The sequence below is a fragment of the Squalius cephalus genome (genome assembly GCF_949319135.1).
Source record: "Squalius cephalus genome assembly, chromosome: 24".
Lineage (NCBI taxonomy): Eukaryota > Metazoa > Chordata > Actinopteri > Cypriniformes > Leuciscidae > Squalius > Squalius cephalus.
Genome location: NC_137145.1, coordinates 11,318,956 through 11,337,283, shown reverse-complemented (window position 1 = coordinate 11,337,283; position 18,328 = coordinate 11,318,956). Strand labels below are relative to the sequence as shown.

Below are 18,328 nucleotides of genomic sequence, written 5' to 3'. Positions count from 1 at the left end.
AAGAGGAACAGAAAACAGTGAAATGGAACCAAAATTGAAAACGTTACAATTGCTGTTTTACTGTATTTTTGATCAAATAAATGCCGCCTTGGTGAGCATTAGACTTATTTCAAAAAGCATAAAAAATCCTTACCAACCCTTAACTTTTGAACGGTAGTGTGTGTGTGTGTGTGTGTGTGTGTGTGTGTATATATATTCACAGTCAAAACCGGTTCCATAAAGGTCTTAAAATGTGCATTTCAACTCTGAATTAGATTATATTCTTGTAATCTACCCCCCCAAAAAATGTCAGCATGTCAATATGTCATATAAAATAAAGGATTTCTTGTCCTTATCTTGAACATCATTGTCAGTCATTTAATGGGGAGATCCCTGCTCTGTTTGGATGAGAATTCCACGATCATCTCTTATGAAATCCTCTTATGGGGATGACGGGGCTTGTCTTTAAGTGTCGGCTCTTGATTTCATAATGTGCAGTTGTATTTATTTTCAGTGATCCAGCAGGGTCCCGGCTCTCAGCACTGCGGAGTGCTAAAGTGGATTTGGGTCAGGCTAGTTTTAGAGTGCCTCTCCTCACTCTCTCAATCCATCAGAGCGACAAGCCCTAAAAGGATATTCACATCAGTAGTTAAAAAGCCAGGCTTTAACACTTACAGTTCAGCTTTTTACCCTTGTTCCCCAGCATAAGCTTTTTTAAAGGAATATTTGACCCATACTGAAAGAAAGTCTGTTTGCAAAGAGGGTTTTTTTGGTGCACGGTGATCATAAGAACCTATTCAGATGGATTCTTTGGCCATTTTCTCTGTTTTGACCTGTGCATATTGCTTTTGCCTCCTACTCATCATCTCACGGTTAAACGAGCTCTCGCTCTGGTGCTGAGAAAAGAAAAAATGAAGGGGAAATTGAATCAAATCCTGACAGCGCTCCTTTGCATAATGTTTCTGTGATCTACTCAGCAGATGTTTTAAAAGCGCTCTCTCTTTCTCTCCTCATTTCTCTTTCACAGTAACTGCCCTTTCTCCTTGGCTGCAGCTCTGGCCCGTGGTACAGCCGACAGTATTCTGCAGAGCGATCTCTCTGTGTACCATCGCATCAAGAATGCGGAGGACGGAACAGACAGGCTGCCTCGTGAGTGACCCATAAAAACTGCATCACATAAACGTAAACTGAAAAGACTCGATTAATGAATGGACGACTTGGACTGAGACTAGTCTAGCGTTGATTCATTGTAGTTTTTGACACTCGTCGTGACCCATCTGAAGTCATGCAGCATCAATAAAGCCAGAGAATCTGTATTGAAGTGTTGCTATCGAGTAGAGAAGAGATCACATAATATTTGATCCGAATGTAGGCCATTCTGCACAATTTTGAGCCTCCTATTCAAGTGCAAATTTAGGTCACTTACTAACTTAACGCTGGCCTGAATTGCTTTCTTATCTTTCTATATTCGAATTGAAATGGCAAAGGAATTTGAGATGGAAAAGGCTGCTAATGTGCCACAGTTTTAGCTGTTGTTGAAAGGAGAGCTCCGAAAATCGATTCATATTTTAATGTCAATCACTTCTTTTTGTTATGAAATCATGTCCGTTCTGATTAATTTCCCCCTTCACTTCGCTCTCACCGTCAAGACTCTTTCTGTAGCAATAACTGTAAACTGAAAGAATGTTAAAACAGATAATGCCTGGCATTCAAATGTTGATGTGGATGCAAAATATTTCAGTACCATATTTGTTATCAGCCTATATTTAGGATTTTTTACATGAATACGTATCGGTCGATGTTGCATTTAATTGTACATGCCAAGTTGCTTTATTTTTACTTTTCGATCACCTTATATTTCTAAAAACACTAATAATTTCGTAACAATTTTTTTAACGTAATCTTTAGCAAATATCAAAATGAATATGAATTTTTCTTACTGTATTTAAAACAATTGATTTTAGTTTTTAGTGTTATATTTTTCATTTATTTAGACAATATAAGCTCCTGTAGAATTTTACCAGCAACCATAACATGAAAATAATTATCATTATAATATATAGTATATATAAATAAATTAATGAAATAGATATTAAAATTCTATACTTTATTGTCTAAATAAAATAAAAATAACTATTTGTATTTTTATTAGGGCTGTCAAACGATTAATCGCGATTAATCGCGATTAATCGCATCCAAAATAAAAGTTTGTGTTTACATAATATATGTGTGTGTATGGAGTATAATTATTTTCTATATATAAATACACACACATGCATATATATTTAAGAAAAATTTGTTATTTATATATAAAATATTTATATATAATATAAATTATATATAATATAAATATATATACACAGTATATACATGCAAATATTTCTTAAATATATACATGCATGTGTGTGTATTTATATATAGAAAATAATTATACACCGTACACACACATATATATTATGTAAACACAAACTTTTATTTTGGATGCGATTAATCGCGATTAATTGTTTGACAGCCCTAATTTTTATGTATTTTAAAATTCTCGTGCTGCCATATGTAGTTATTGGTTTTTAATGTAATTCGACAAAATAGTATGTTATTTTATTTATGTATTTTAACGTTTTCGTGCTGCCACAGTGAATTATGGGAAATTAGGTCTGGCTGCACAACCAAACTAGCTAGTGACTCAGAAATGACAAATTTCATCTTTAATTATGACCGACAGCAATTTGTTTCTGTCATAATTCTTTAATAGACATGCTCCAACTCGGAAAGAAAATTCAGAGTTTTCCCACTGCTAATTACATTGCGGTGGCGTTCATGTGCACTGATCTCATAAATACAATCATTCCGACAAGTCACGAAGGCTGAAATAATTCCCTGTGGTTCACATCCAACTATTGCCGTCATGAGTTAGCACAGACATTCACTTAGCACACTAATCCCAGACACTTTCCTGATTGGACGGTAGATTTATAAGGCCAGATGGACCGCAATCTGCGTTGAGTTTAAGCACTGTTCAAAAATACGTCAGAGCTCGAGAACTCCACTTGAGCAGAGTCTGGGTTTCCTCAGCCGGGACAGTTCATCAAGGGTTTCACGGGAGGTATGGTCTTTTAAACAGGCCTACGTGATGTGACCCATGCCAGCAGCAGAGAGTATGTTCAGTGGAAGTTGTAGCAGTGGAAACGACTGACATCAGTATACTGGGCGGCAGACAGACGTCTGCTCAGGGCGAAGGCAGTACATACTGTTCACCCGCGCAGCCCTGAGATGGCAGATTCAATTTAGACTCTGTGCCCACGGAGACAAGACGTAGAGAGAGAGACAGAGAGAGAGAGAGAGAGTGCATCTAAAAGGATAAGGGAAGAGGAAAGAGCATGTAATGTCTACTTTACAACCATCAAACAATCTAAAAGGCCTCTTCGTCCACGCAATGATAAAATACATCTGTCAAAAGCAGCACTGTGGTGGACTGATGGAGAAAAAGGGAAGAGGAAATACTGCCATTGAAAAATATGCCACAAATTGAGTCATAAAAAACAGACACTCCATTAGGCAAATCCGGGACTTTGCCATAAGTTTTGCTATGCAAACTCTTCCAGCAAAATTTTATGAGATTGAGAAACAAATAATTTGATTGCCAGTGATACTTTTAAAGGTTTTGCACCTACAAAATAAAAAGCTGGCTTAATTTACTCAACCTCATGTTTTTCCAAACCTGTATGACTTTCTTTCTTCAAAACCATAACAAATGTTTTAAAGAATGTCCATGCTGCACTTTTTTCATACAATGAATGCAAATAGTGACCAGAAGACCCAAAGCGCCATAAAAGTTGTTCATAGTTCTTGCTATTTTCCAAATCTTTTGAAGTCATACAACAGCTTTATGTAACACTGTTAAATGTAATCTTTAGCTTATCTTAAAATAAATATCCATTTTCATACGGTACATTATAATTTTGTGTTGCCTAAATACACTTGTCGCATATAAAACAGTTGAATAACAGTTTTAAACAGCATATAAAATAATTTCAGTTTTTATTGCTATACTTTTTAATTTATTTAGACAATCAAGAATTTTAATATCGACCATAACATGAAAATAATTATCATTATAGTAATAAATAGTATATATGTTAAAATAAATAAAATACATATTAAAATTCTATAGTATTTTGTCTAAATAAATTTTAACTCAATATAGTACGATTTATGCAAATATTGACCAGAAGGCTAAAAAGTTTTAAAAAGCATCATAAAAGTAATTATCATATGGTATAGTCTTTTAAAGTCATACAATACAATACAACTTGATGTAACAAGCAGAATAAAATTTAAGACTTATTTACACTGCTGATCTTGTCCTTATCTTGAAAATCATTGTCAGTCATTTAATGGGGAGATCCCTGCTCTCTTTGGACTCTGATATGGTGCATTGTTATGAGAGACATGCATCTCGACCTTTTAAGATGCGGGTTTGTAAAAACATGAGGATTAGTAAATGATGCCAGATTTTTGAGTGAACTATCCCTATAGGCTATAGGCACTTTTCAATACTCAACCTATTTAAAACAACAAAACAAACCTGTTAGTTGTGCATCAAATGCTTCATATTACCGTCTGAAAAGCTTTGAGAACGGGAGAGCGTGTGTTTCAAACATATTGATATCGAACTTCACAGAACTAAGGAACGTCAGCTTTAGTCCATAGAGACCAGAGCTGGAACAATCCCATCATCATTAACCAGTCACCTCCTCTCTCTCTCTCTCTCTTTCTCAGTTGGCAGATGGCCTCTTTTGCCCACTGTCCTCAATTCCGCTTCCACTGTGCATTTAATCAGCAGCTCATGCACTCTTCCTTTCCAATACAATATTACAGTCAAATCTGTTTGGCTTGTGAGCAAAAAACAGCACTGTCTGTTTGCGTATGGTGCATGTATGTGTTTTTTTTTTTTTACAGTGTTGTGACATATGAAACCATGGTTGATTAGTCATCATGAATCAAAGCAGAGTGTTTGTGTTAGCATGTGTAACATGTAACATGTTATTTGCCTTGGCAGAGATCGATTCGGTAAAGCTGGCACGGCTGATCTTTAATAAGCTGTGCGAGACGTGCTGTCATTGGCTAAAAGAGTTCCCGTATCGCCGTCGCCACATGCCCTACTACGAGACCTCCATCCACGCTATTAAAAACATGCGCCGAAAGATGGAAGACAAACATGTTGTCATTCCTGACTTCAACTCACTCTTCAATATACAGGTATGACCTTGATCGTGAGTTTGAATTACCTTTTATTTTTAATAAAATACACTACTGTTGGTATCGAGTTTCAGGATTACTAATATTAAACTAGCACAGCTGTTTTCAACATTGATAATAATAATAAATGTTTCTTGAGCAGCAAATAAGCATATTAGAATGATTTGTGAAGGATCATGTGATACTGAAGACTGGAATAATGATGCTGAAAATTCAGCTTTGCCATCACAGGAAAAAATGATGATTTTTTTTTACATTTATTTATTATTATATTTATACTTAACAACCACATTACAGTTTTACTGTTTTTTTAATCAAATAAATGCAGCGCTGGTGAGCATTAAAAAACTTCTTACAAAAACCATACCGACCACATACATTTAAACAGTAGTGTATAATGAACATCAAATAATCCAAGATTTCTGTTCTGTCACAGAGACAAATATAATTTCATATATACTTATTTCAGGAATGTCTGTCAGATAGGGACATTTTATCCGTGGTATGCCAAATAAATTCTTACAACACATTTAATGGTTATAGAGATTGTGTCATGCAAATTTCAGGCAAAGGAAAATTCTTCTCTAATCTTATTTTTATGTCCTTTTTGATGGAGAGAAGAGAATTTAATATCAGCAGGAAATGTTGAAAGGCAGATTTAAACCTGCAACGCCCACATGAGCACCAGGGCTCAATGTGTCTGAGGATCTACGCGAGCTGCTAAGCCACAGCGCGACCCACAGGCATCTAACATGAATGCTAAGGCTGTCAACAGCTCATGATTGTTTTTCATCAAAAACTCATGTTAAAGCCTCTGCTGAGCCTTCCGTGCCTTAACAAATAGCTCTCACAAATGTGAGTCTAGGTTCTGTAGATGCTAAAGCACCGGTACACTTAACATCACTTTTCAACATAATAGAGTTGTGCGGAATGTAACATCCCAGCAGAAACAACATTATGTAATTTCTTTCCTGATTGCCAGTGTAATTTCCAGTCGAGCGAGAATGTGCTTCGTCACTGGAAAGCAATAAGTGCAGGCAGATTTGCCGCCTCACATCTAGATCTGCTTGATTCTTCGGATGAGACGTGTGGGTTATTCTTCCTCCAATAAGAGTAAACACTGTTGCATAGCCGTCCACTGTAGCATGAAATAAACCCTCCCTAAAGAATATCCCATCCTGATGGCAGCACATTTCATCAATACGCTCTTCCCTGTCCTCATAGTCTCTGGGGCGGTTCTTCACATCTGCCATTTGTTACATAAATGCTGGGCTTTTACTGGTATTATTGGTGAACACCAGCATTCCTTTGCCTTAGGCAGAAACAGATCAGAGACCAGTCTAAGTGGACATCATTCAGAGCAAGAGATGTGAACATTGTTGTTATATCAGTGCTGTTCTATGTAAGTGACTCGTCAAAACTAGAATACAAACTAATGTATTCCTAATGCTAAAATTTCAGTCCTGAATACATTAAATAACTGAGACTCAGGATGATTATGCATTTAATTTTCAATAAACTACACTGAAAAAGTTGCAATTTTATGATTTTACTGGCGTGATTATCTTTTGTTTTGTTCTCTAGTCGGTGAGGAAACTCATTTTCAGGCAGACAGCTGTTGTTTTACAGAACATTGCATGCAAGATGTGGAAATTTGTATTCATTGAATAATCAAAGAAAATCAGTTCAATTCAAAATAGTTGCTCAGTGCATCCATGTGTCATGCTTTGTTGATTAAAACTGGAGCTTTTCAATTGGCCTCGAGCCGCTTGGGTTCATCGTCGACACAGTGTCAGTAATGGCAGCTCAAGGAGTCTTTCATTATGAAATCCTTATTTATACCAATGAGAGCTTATCCTGTTTGACCAGCCCTGCTACGGAACTAAGCCATTTAATGATTCGTAAGCTGCTGATAATGAAAACCGATCGACTAGAGGAAACACCAACATTTGATTTGCATATATTTCTCATGTGTAATATTTCATTTAGCCACGTTCGCTGCAGTTGATTAAGCGACCAGCTCCTGATCTGTTGGATGCCAGAGGCTGGCACGTTTTTTGTTTTGTTTTGCATTGAGAGACGTTTATAGAGATTTATTTCAATTAAGAATGGATTATGGGAATTTCTATGTGGCAATAAGCTATTAACAACAAACATTTATTTCAGTTCAGCGAGTGACTGTAACAAAATTTGAATCATGATGAAATCTTAAATAAATTATATATAGTTTAATTATTATCGCAGGCGTTTTATGAGGTAAAGCTAACAAAAAAATCATGTGTTTAGGATCAGGAAGAGCAGGCGTTTTTCGCCGTGTTTGACGGTCACGGCGGGGTGGACGCTGCCATCTACGCTGCCAATCACCTGCACGTAAACCTGGTCAGACAGGAAATGTTCAGTCAGGATCCGATAGAGGCCCTGTGTCACTCCTTCAGACTGACAGATCAGCGATTCATGCAGAAGGCGTCACGTGAGGTGAGTTCCTTCCCTATAAACACAGTCACGATGCTCCTATCAGCCCTTTGTGCACTTACAACATCTTTGTGCATCCATATGTCTGGAACAGAACCTGCGCTGTGGCACCACAGGGGTCGTGACCTTTCTGAGGGGTCACACGCTGTACGTGGCCTGGCTAGGCGACTCACAGGTCATGATGGTGAAAAGAGGTCAACCGGTGGAGCTGATGAAACCACACAAACCAGACAGAGAGGTGAGGTGTATTGTCCATTATTTTTTTATTTCATTTCATATTTAATTGATATACAGTTCACTACAGTTCAAACTTTTGTGGTCAGTAAGAAGTTAACACCAATTTGTTATTCAGCAAGGATGCATTTAACTGATAAGTGTGATTTGAAGTGACAGTAAAGACATTTATAATGCTGCAAAAGATTTTCATTTGTAAAAAAAAAAAGTTCTTTTGAACTTTCTATTCATTAAATAGTCCTGAAATGTTTCTTGAGAACCAAATCAGCAAATTAGAATGATTTCTGAAGGATCATGTGACACTGACTGAACACCCTGAAAATTCAGCTTTGCCATCACAGGAAAACCTTACATTGAAATATATGTTAAAACAGACAAAAGTTATTTTAAATTGTAATACTATTTCACAATATTACTATATTTTTTATCAAATAAATGCAGCCTTGGAGGGCTTAAGAGATTTCTTTCAAAGAAAAAAAATCTTTACAGAAGATTTAATTTAAAATAGTAGGAGACCAATATAGAGTTGGCAAAAATTGGTCCTAGATCAGATTTTTTTGCAAATTACCTTTATTTTTACCCCAGAAGTCCAGGGGCCTGATGTATAAACCTTGCATACGCACAAAAAAGGTATTGAAAAATTGTTTACATATTTTTCACATATTTATGGCAAGTTTTTAAAAAAAAAATTATAAATCCCGATTTGTGTGTGGAAAATTGCAAAATTGTGTGCAACATTTATACATGAGGCCCAGCTCTTTATGAAGGATGTCCTTCACAGCCCATTCAATCGACAAAAGTCACAACACACTCCCAAGAGTGGGTCTGTTGAGCCGAGTCTTTGGAGCTTTAGCTATATAATGAAATTGTATGTAAGTCACAGTCTGACATTTCAGCCAATTTGAGTTTAGTAACTGACACTGAACTGAAAATGATACTAGCTGTTATAGTTAATGACTCCTCATGACTGTATTGTTTGTTTGTTTATGTGTGTGTAGGATGAGAAAAAGAGGATTGAGGCTCTGGGTGGGTGTGTGATCTGGTTCGGCACATGGAGGGTGAACGGCAGCCTGTCCGTGTCAAGAGCCATAGGTATGCGACCTTTGGGATTCCAATACACATTTTAACATGCAGAATTGACAGCCCTGTTTGTGCTCTGTAAAATGCTATGAACAACTGCACAAATCACTTGAATAGCACTTTTCACGATACATACAGTACTGTTCTAAACCAGCTTTACAGTATAGTATCTCACAAATCCCAGTAATCAAGCTAAAGCCATCAGCGTAGAGGTAAAAACTCCCTAAGACGGGTTTAAAGGACTTTCCTTTTGGGCTCCTAGAAGATATTCACTTATTTAGACAGGATCTTTTGTAAGTTAAAGTGAACTAAAGGTCAGTGTGTGCGTATTTTTAGAAGAGGATGTTCAGGCCACAGCAGAAAACCCTTTATCACCACACTACAGATTTCAGTATGAAGGAAACAGCATTTTAGAAAGGAAACCCTGGCACAGACTCGATTTAATCAATGTAGCCAGATTGTGCAGCTTCCACTTGGTGTAAATCAGTAGCTGAGACTGTGTACTATTGAAGAACAATATTGATTATTGTTAAAACTGATTCTAAACTTGCGTAATCAGACCAACTGTGTAGTTGGAGTTGAAAAATGTACCAACCACAAATTTATTTGAATTATCTGACTTCTTCATTACCTCAATAAATTATTGATACAGTATCAGTGTCCTTTATAGTATGTACATTAGCTAGTGTAAGATTACGGCTTTCAGGCTAATGAACATTGCCGTAATAACAAAGACTGACCTCCAGCAAAATCCTTAGGCAGTGTTCCCACGGCTTCGTGCACAGGAACCGTTGCACTCTTAAATGCTGATAGCTAATCTGTCAGATAATCCCATCAGTTTAGCATTTAATTCCCTTAAAGCTCTTGATTCATAAATAGGACAAGTGAGGCTAATTCTGCCATAGCCTAGGCAACTGGTTGTTTGCAATTACAAAAGTCCAGAACATGCCCGAGTCATATTTCACTCCAAGATCAAAAGAAAAAAATATTGAAACATATTTTTGGACAGTTTCTTTTCATTAGGGCATTATTTTCTTGACAATGAAGTATTTTTTGTATGTCTATGTGCAGGCGATTCAGAACACAAGCCCTATATCTGTGGTGATGCAGACTGCGCCACCTTCAACCTGGACGGCAGCGAGGACTACTTGATCCTGGCCTGCGACGGCTTCTACGACACCGTGAACCCAGACGAAGCCGTGCGCGTGGTCAGCGACCACTTGCAGGAGAACAGCGGGGACACCTCCATGGTGGCCCACAAGCTAGTGGCCTCGGCCCGAGACGCGGGGTCCAGCGACAACATCTCGGTCATTGTGGTGTTCCTCAGAGATCCCCGTTTGCCCCCACCCTCAGATGAACCGGAGGAGCAACGGGAAGAGGATCCGGTGGAGGATGCGGGAGAGGAGGAGGAGGAAGAGGAAGTGGAGCCCTTGCAGAGTGAGCTGGTGTGTCAAGACGGAGGGGCGGAGAACGGAGGAAAGAACCGGGGCGGCTGGCCACTCCAACAGTGCTCGGCGCCCGCTGACCTGGCCTACGAAGACCGCATGGATTCGTTTACGGACAGAACAAGTCTGAGCATCACGGGGCCAGACATGCGTGCAGAGACTGGCTGCTTCAGGCTCCCAGCTTCATCCGGCCTGCCCCCAATGAGAACCGTCACGCCAGACCTCATACACCCCTACGGCGGGGGCGGCGCGGCCTGGCGTCCCTACCAAGAGGATGGCCTCAGTGGGTACAGGCAAAAGCCCCAGCCTAAATCCACAGTGCCCTCCTACACGCAGACCACCTCAGATGGACAATTGCTGGAGGTGGCTGCGCTCTTCCCTCAGGAGGGCCGGAGGAAGAGGCGGCTGGAGGTCATGCCGCTGAGGAGGGAATCGAAGAGCTTGATTCGGAGGGCCAGAGAACGCCACGGTCCTCTGAGCTGCTTCCCTAGCGTGCCCTATCCTCTCCGCTCCCCAGAGAGGAAGCCTGGGATAGCCTTTCCCCATGTAACCCACAGCAAAAGGGTCTAATCGACAACTTCCTTGCCCCATCATGCCGCCCTCTGTCCCTGAAGATGAAACATACTCATGCAGTGGGCACACGCATACATACATGTACGCTCCGTTCCAAAACCTTGTGAGCACTCTTCATAGGCAGCATTTTAAGGTACCATTCAGATGGAAAAGATATATCATTTTGGACAAATTCTAAGCGATAGTGGCAACTTTATGCTATTCAGAGAAAAGGTGCGGTCACTTTTACCATTGCTTAGAGAAATTTAATGAGCGAGATCCAATCATTTCAATAGAAATTCGTGCGAAAAGTTCACCATGCAGATTTCGCTCATGTTTAAGTTGCTCATGCGAATTCGCTGTGGTGACCAAAGGAAATCTGCTTAGATTGAAAGTGACGTCTGTGTGAGCAGGCAGCATTTTAAGGCACCCTTCAGATGGAAAAGATACCTCGTTTCGGACAAATTCTAAGGCAGCATTGCATGTATACTTGTGCAGAAGACGAACGAGAGGAATTAAACTATTGATTAAAACAGTTAAATATAATTAAAACCAGACTTTTTTGTGAGTGCTACAGTATTTACTTATCAGAGAATAGTTGCGGTCACATTTACGAAATCCAGTAATTCCAATGGGAATTTGCGCATTGTGAGTTTCATGTGAGAGCAGAAATGTTCACTATGCAGATTTCGCTTTTGTTAAAGAATTCGCCACGTTGACCAAAAGTAATCTGCTTGGTTTGAAAGTGACGTCTGTGTGAGCTGCGCTTCATTTGTCTCAACACTATTGACATGTACTATGTGACCGTACCTTATCATGTTGTTATGATAGCAACATGCTGAGAGCAAACCCTACTGAAATTCCTTTGTGCTCATTGCTATTTGTGTTACTGCCTATGTAGATGGTCCAAATGAGTCACTTTTGAGATTTCACGGACTGCTGTCTATGTAAGGAGCAGGCAGCGAGGCAGCTCACTGGGTTCTGGAACAGAAACACACACTCAAACATATGAGATACTACATTGCATTAACGCTTCCACGTTTATCTTATATGAGCCAGCCTATCAGAATCCTTCATTACTCTCTGCCAGCTTCCTCCTCATCCTCATAACCCTCTCTCTGATCCAGTTTGATTTGTGTGTGTGGAAAGAGTGTTAACACTGTCCTAACACTATCCTCTATTTACACACACGCATAACGTAAACCCGGTGTAGAAGCAAGCAGGTGATTGCGGTCAACAGGAGTACAGATCTTAAATCTGGTTTCTGAGGCAAGAGAAATGATACAGCTCTTGGTTATTAAAGCCATTTTAATGTCCAGACACTACACCTTCTGATTAACTTGTTCAGAATAACCTCATAGACCTTTTATTTATTTTTTCCTTTTTATCCAAAGCGTACACTGTATGAACGGGTTACTCGATGATGGTGTGAGGATGTCATTGAAAAGCGAGTGGCATCATATTCATTTGTGTATGTTTTTAGCACACATAATGTATGTGCTGTTTATGGCCCCTTGTTTTACCTTGTTCGTTTTGTAAGACGTGAAAACCATAAATGGCACTTTCCACAAATAGGGTACAGTTTAGTTTTGCTAAATGTTTATTGCTACAGGAAATCACAAAAGCACCACTTTCACTGACCATTTGTTGAAAGAACAAAATGATTTTAATTTTAAGAGGCTTATTTTGTATTCTATTTGTGGAACGTTCTGGGCTGTTTTTGGGCGGCTGCCACGTCAAAGCATTTGAACATTCAACATATCTCCAACCACCCTTTGATGACGCTAACTAGAAATAACATAAGTCACTGACAAACAACGCCTGTTGCTTTTCCAATCATCGCCTTGGAGTGAACATATCAGATCAAATTTAGATGCAGTAAATATTCTATACATATTCAGTTTCAAAACCAAAGAATATGATCATCAGGAGGCACACTACCATCCCTAGACAGCGCTACACCTACAACCACCTACAAAGAGCTTGTTGTTAAATCCTGCGGAGGAAAAGTAGTCAAAGACTCAGTTTCCAGTCAAAACAAATATGTTCAGCCAAATATTTGATTTCTTTATATTGGCAAACTGGATTAAGATCTGTCTGATTGTCAATCTAAGCTTGTATAGGATGTGTAAGTGTAGCCCAGAAGGCTTGATTGACATCAGAACAAAGCCGACAGGAGATGCTCATAGTTTGAAGTGCCCCTCAGGTGTTGAGGACATGGATAATAGAGTTTCAGCAGCACAATGTGTGCCTTTATTATCTCCAACATTGGCCTGTTTTTGACACGCTGTGAAGTTGATGTAGAGTCAATATGACCGCTCTGCTACTTTGTTTATTCTAAACTCTACCAGTTTCTTTATTCAGAAATGGATGCTTAAGATTAGGACTGTCTTTTTTTACCATCTTTACCATACTTTTATTTTTTTAAATCCGAATTTGTTGAAAATTGAAATGGTAGAAGTACATATACTGTACTTTAACATTAAAATGTAATAAGAGTACACTGACTCATTACTCAGTTTAGAAATATTAATTATTATCGGTCTCTCAGTCACTGATATCATGGCGCCATTTAGAAGCAACATGCTTTGGAAATTCTTGGCCTGAAAGGGAGAATTCACCCAAAAATGACAATTCCGTCACCCTCAAAATGAAGATATTTTGAAATAAGGGTTTGGGACAACATGAGGGCGAGTAAATGATGACAGAATTTCATTTTTGGGTGAACATTAAGCTGATCGTGCTTTACCGATTACCAAGTGGACAGAACTACGAAGCAACTGTCACAGTTACAAAAGTATAACCCACAATACATTGTTAGTTTGAGACAGGTGTGATCAATCACCAAATGGTCTGTGCATTATTATATTCAGTCTTCAAACTCATTTAGAAAACTTAACAGAAGAATTTCACTGATCAGTTTCAATTTATTTATTTTAGTTTGCAGAGGGTTGTGGGCGGGGCGGGGCTTAACATCCATCATTCACTCAGCCTTTGTGTTGTCATTCAAGCTCCCCTCATCATCCGCTTCCAGCCACGAATTGAGCCCAACTTCTCACCCGACACCATTGTTCTCCTGTCAAAAAGGGGGCTTGAATGGGAAGTTGAACAGTCATTGTGCATTTTAACTGGTCCAGAATGTACATGCAGATGTCGAATGTAAGAGGAACCCTCCTTAGAGCTTGAAACACGAACAAGGAGGAGGATCAATTAAACATTTACCCCCATTAAAAGACTGCCCCGAATGTCTGTACGCACTCTACCGCCCATTATGAGATTCGTCACCTGGTTTTATACCCTTGTGGGAGTTTCTGAGCACGTCACCGGCTGCCCTGCCACCTCCATCATGAATCGTAAATCGTAGATCTGCACTAGAAGCGGAAAAACGTTTCCTCAAGGCCTTCGGTGCGGGATTGATGACTGGAAATTCACAGGACATGGACCTCACGACGAAGCTCCGCTCCACATGATATAGCCTATGCGGATTATAGATTCATAGAGCCTTCCCTTTTCTCCCTCACCATCATGTACAATCTCCCTCACAATCATCACCTCGTACGGGGCACAAATTATATATCAGAAGTGTAGTAACTTATATTGTATACATGTACGTACGTATGTGTGTTTTGAGTGCGTGGGTGCGCGTAACAGTTGAGATGTGTATGTGATGTCTGTCTGCTAAATGTGCTATTTTAATCACCACTGATAACTCAGATGGATAACGCTTTTCAGTAGGCCTAACCCCTGGCCCCGCCCCCTTCTCACTGAAGTACGTACTTGAAAACTACTTGGAAGTGCGCAAAGTCTAACAGATGCAGCACTGGGCGTCTGTAATACAGTCACAGGCAGGATCTCGCTTATTCACCGAGTGGTAATGAGTCAAAGGACCAAAGTTTTCGGATGGTTAATTTCAGTGTAGAACATCTCACTTCGTCTTCACACACTGTTGAGCCTTGGCCCCCATGGACTGACTGTTAGACGCAGCGTTTCCCCTAGCGATAGTTTCTGCGTCAAGGGCGCGCGCTCTATCTTTCATGACGGTTAGCCCTCTCCTTACTTGCTGTCACTGCTTTTTGTCCATGTACTGTTCAGTACTGCTCTTTTTCTGCTAGCAATAATGAACCTACGCAAGCCATGAGTGAAGAGAGCTCTTCAAAGGGCTTGTCTTCTCTAAAGCAAAGATGAGGAAGGGTTTCCAGACAACTTAGAGTTGGGGGGGAAGTATCTTAAAAAAGAAAACCTATGTTAATGGTCATCACTGTATTCTATTAAACCTGTGTTGATGAGAAACCACTACTGTACTCCAAAGAGTTTTTGTTTTTTTGATGGGATGCGTAACAGTTTTAATGGTATGTGCCTGAAAGCAGTTTCATCTTCAAGATTTTGTACTGATCACTTTGGTCATAGTAGCCTATTAGCTATTTATAGAGGGAAGGTGACCTGGAAGTCAGTCAGATTTAGATCATGGATTGAACACACTGATGATGTGATTCATGATTTAAATAGCTTCAAGGTTCAGATTTAACAACAACAAAAAGTTTTTTTTTTTTTTTTGCTCCAATTTTTTGTGTGAAATGCCGGTTTGCTTCAATCATACAGATAGGTAGGCTATGTCTATCCTCCATACAAATATTGGAAGGCATGCAAATGAACAAACAAACAAAAATGCTACAAAAAAATATATACTTGTAGCTTACTAAAAACAGGAACGTTTTTGCTTTGCATTTGTTTCGTAGAGCCATTCACACGTACCTACGAAAACGAATATAAACGCTGTATTCTGCTGACAGGCCAGTAGTTGGCGATGTCACTTTGTTAAAAAAAAAACACTATGTGACCTTATGCGCCAGAGAAACGAGGGCGCCGCCATCTTTAGAATATTGTCTTTTAACTTCCGTTTTGCGGTCGCTCTGTATATTTCTATGGCGCTGCTGTCCAGGAATAATTAGCTTTTGAAGTGGATTTACTTAATGTAAAGTTAACGAAAGTTATCATGAGGACTGTAATGTTTAAAGCAGATGACAAAACAAATGTCAGTCGACCGGGAAGATTTTAAAACGAGCCGTTCATTAATAAACACGCAAAATTACTGTGAAAATACAGACCGGAAGTCAAAAGACAACGAGCGCAGCGCTGAAAAGGGGCGGGGCTGAACACGTATACGTATGACGTCACAGTTTTTCCTAAATTAGCATTTTTGTAGTTTGCAGGAAGACCACAATGGCTTCATTTTCAAAAACATGCACTTTGAAACCCGTTTTTTAAAAGTTTGCATTTTCAGGCTCTCAAAATGCCGTTTTAGTGAAAAACGGTGTCGTGTCAATGGGCCCTAAATCTTATCAGCATTTGCAACAGTCGTGAAAACTTTGTGTGTCAATATGCAGTAGGCCTATTGTCAATTATCTTGTGAGGTGACGTACTTAAATATACCTTAAGAGCTGAAATATACCATCAGGCGTTATTTAAATATTCCCACACGCAACAGTGGTCACAACGCAAGTCGTCATTTCTGATGTCACAAAAATGTGACCTCTCATGACCATACGTTTTTTACACTGATGTGTGTCTTGCATTAACCCTAAATGCAAAAAACATGTTTGGATTGGTCTGTAAAGGGTCGTTTAAACAGAACATTTATGAAATGTTTTGTGCTCGTGAGATTCGGTTTGAATCAGACTCAGTCAGTGAATCGTTAAGTTCGCAATTGACTCTTTGCACAAGAGTCATATGTCTGTATGTTTGTGAGGCTTACATGAGTATGTATGACATATTCACTAACTAGTTTCAGATTTCCCAAACCCGTACACTTTATGCCGATAAAGTCTCTATCAGCCCATAAGATTTACAGTAGTTTTAACCGTGTTACAGTCTGACGGTAGGCTACACATTAACAGTAGCCTTACTATTTCTATTAATTTCTGTGAGTGTTCTGAGATCTGAAGTACAGCGAGTCCTTATTGCTGACACACGAGACCTGGTTGTGACCCCTGAAGATTTTCTGAGCCAGGACAAGTAATTATAGTCTCCGTCCTCCACCTGTCAGGCCTTGGCAATAACACAGGACAATTTAATTGAACAAGCTGCCTTTTAATCAAGCTACTTGCACTTCCTGTGGCGATAGGAGCATGAGCCCGTGTCACACATATGCAACATTGTCACCTGGTTGTAGAGTAAGTTTGTTACTTGACTATTTTAAATGACTCAATTTAATAATAATGAAATAGTTTTTAGAATTATGTGTAGGCATATAGACTTTACATAATACACAAATACATAACACCATGCTACGTTTATCAGCAGTACAGGTGTATGTAAGCTATAGCAGGAAGTGCCTCCTGGTCTGTGTTGAGTGTATTAAACTTTAATCACTCTTAAATTATTAATGGTTATATATTTAAAGCCAGTCCACAGTGAAGCACTTCCTAACCAGTCCCTGCTGAACTTCAGAAGAGCTTTTCCTCTTCAAACATGTAGTTTATGTAATTATTACGCAAACCAAAATAGGGCATGCGTTGTATTTTCGTGTCAAGACTCAAGCTGTTACTGAAAACCAAGCAAGCAAGGTCAATTTCGGTCTAAAAGACTCATTTCAAACTAAATCAACAGTGATGTTGTGTTAAAGCACTGACGTTTAGAATCAAAGGTATTTTGTTTTCGATCATGACCCAGCTCAACTTAAGTGAAAGCCAGCTAGTGCTTTTGTGTCTAACCTGTAACTAAAAAAAAGATGTACTTTAAGCTGGATTTTTCCGGTTGAGTGGTCTAGATTGAAGGTGATGAATTGCACCGACAACAGGATTTAGTGTTCCGCTCTCTGGATGAGCAGTAAATTAAAACTGTGTGCTTAGCGTCCAACACTTTCCCCACAAAAAAAAAAAAAAAAGGTCCAGCCTGTTACATAAATCCTCTGAAACTGCCTGAAGATCGGTCATGACGGCACAAAACACACACACATTTAGAGGCTTAAATAGCTGGGAATGTTAAAGGATGTATAGGCCAAACCAGGTGTTATCAGAATCCCAAGATTGACACGGATCCATCACAACATGTCTTCAAAGAGACTGAAGTGAGTGTTGGCAGTCAGGTGCTGGAGGAGTGGAGGGAACGGATGTGAAGAGGACCGAATCAGAGCCAACACGCACTCATCCACATAAACACTGCTGGGCTTATTCTCACACAGCACTGATCTGGCACTGCACAGTGTACAGACTAGACCAGACAGCAGGTGCAAACAGGCAATGGACATGCACACACACACACACACATGACACAGCAGTCAGTGTGTGAATCTCACCAAAACCAGATCC

General features: G+C 39.4%; 1 protein-coding gene across 1 annotated transcript in view; it reads left to right on the top strand.

Moving 5' to 3' along the window:
* The window catches only part of ppm1e (protein phosphatase, Mg2+/Mn2+ dependent, 1E), a 49,073-nt gene extending 34,614 nt beyond the window's left edge, over positions 1 to 14,459 (top strand). Inside the window, exons 2-7 of the mRNA XM_079861587.1 lie at positions 1,007 to 1,128; positions 5,039 to 5,238; positions 7,525 to 7,713; positions 7,805 to 7,948; positions 8,943 to 9,036; positions 10,096 to 14,459. Of these exons, the coding sequence (XP_079717713.1) occupies positions 1,007 to 1,128; positions 5,039 to 5,238; positions 7,525 to 7,713; positions 7,805 to 7,948; positions 8,943 to 9,036; positions 10,096 to 11,039 (1,693 nt within the window). The 3' untranslated portion in view covers positions 11,040 to 14,459. The remainder of the gene's footprint in view (positions 1 to 1,006; positions 1,129 to 5,038; positions 5,239 to 7,524; positions 7,714 to 7,804; positions 7,949 to 8,942; positions 9,037 to 10,095) is intronic.
* Positions 14,460 to 18,328: the final 3,869 nt, after the last annotated feature.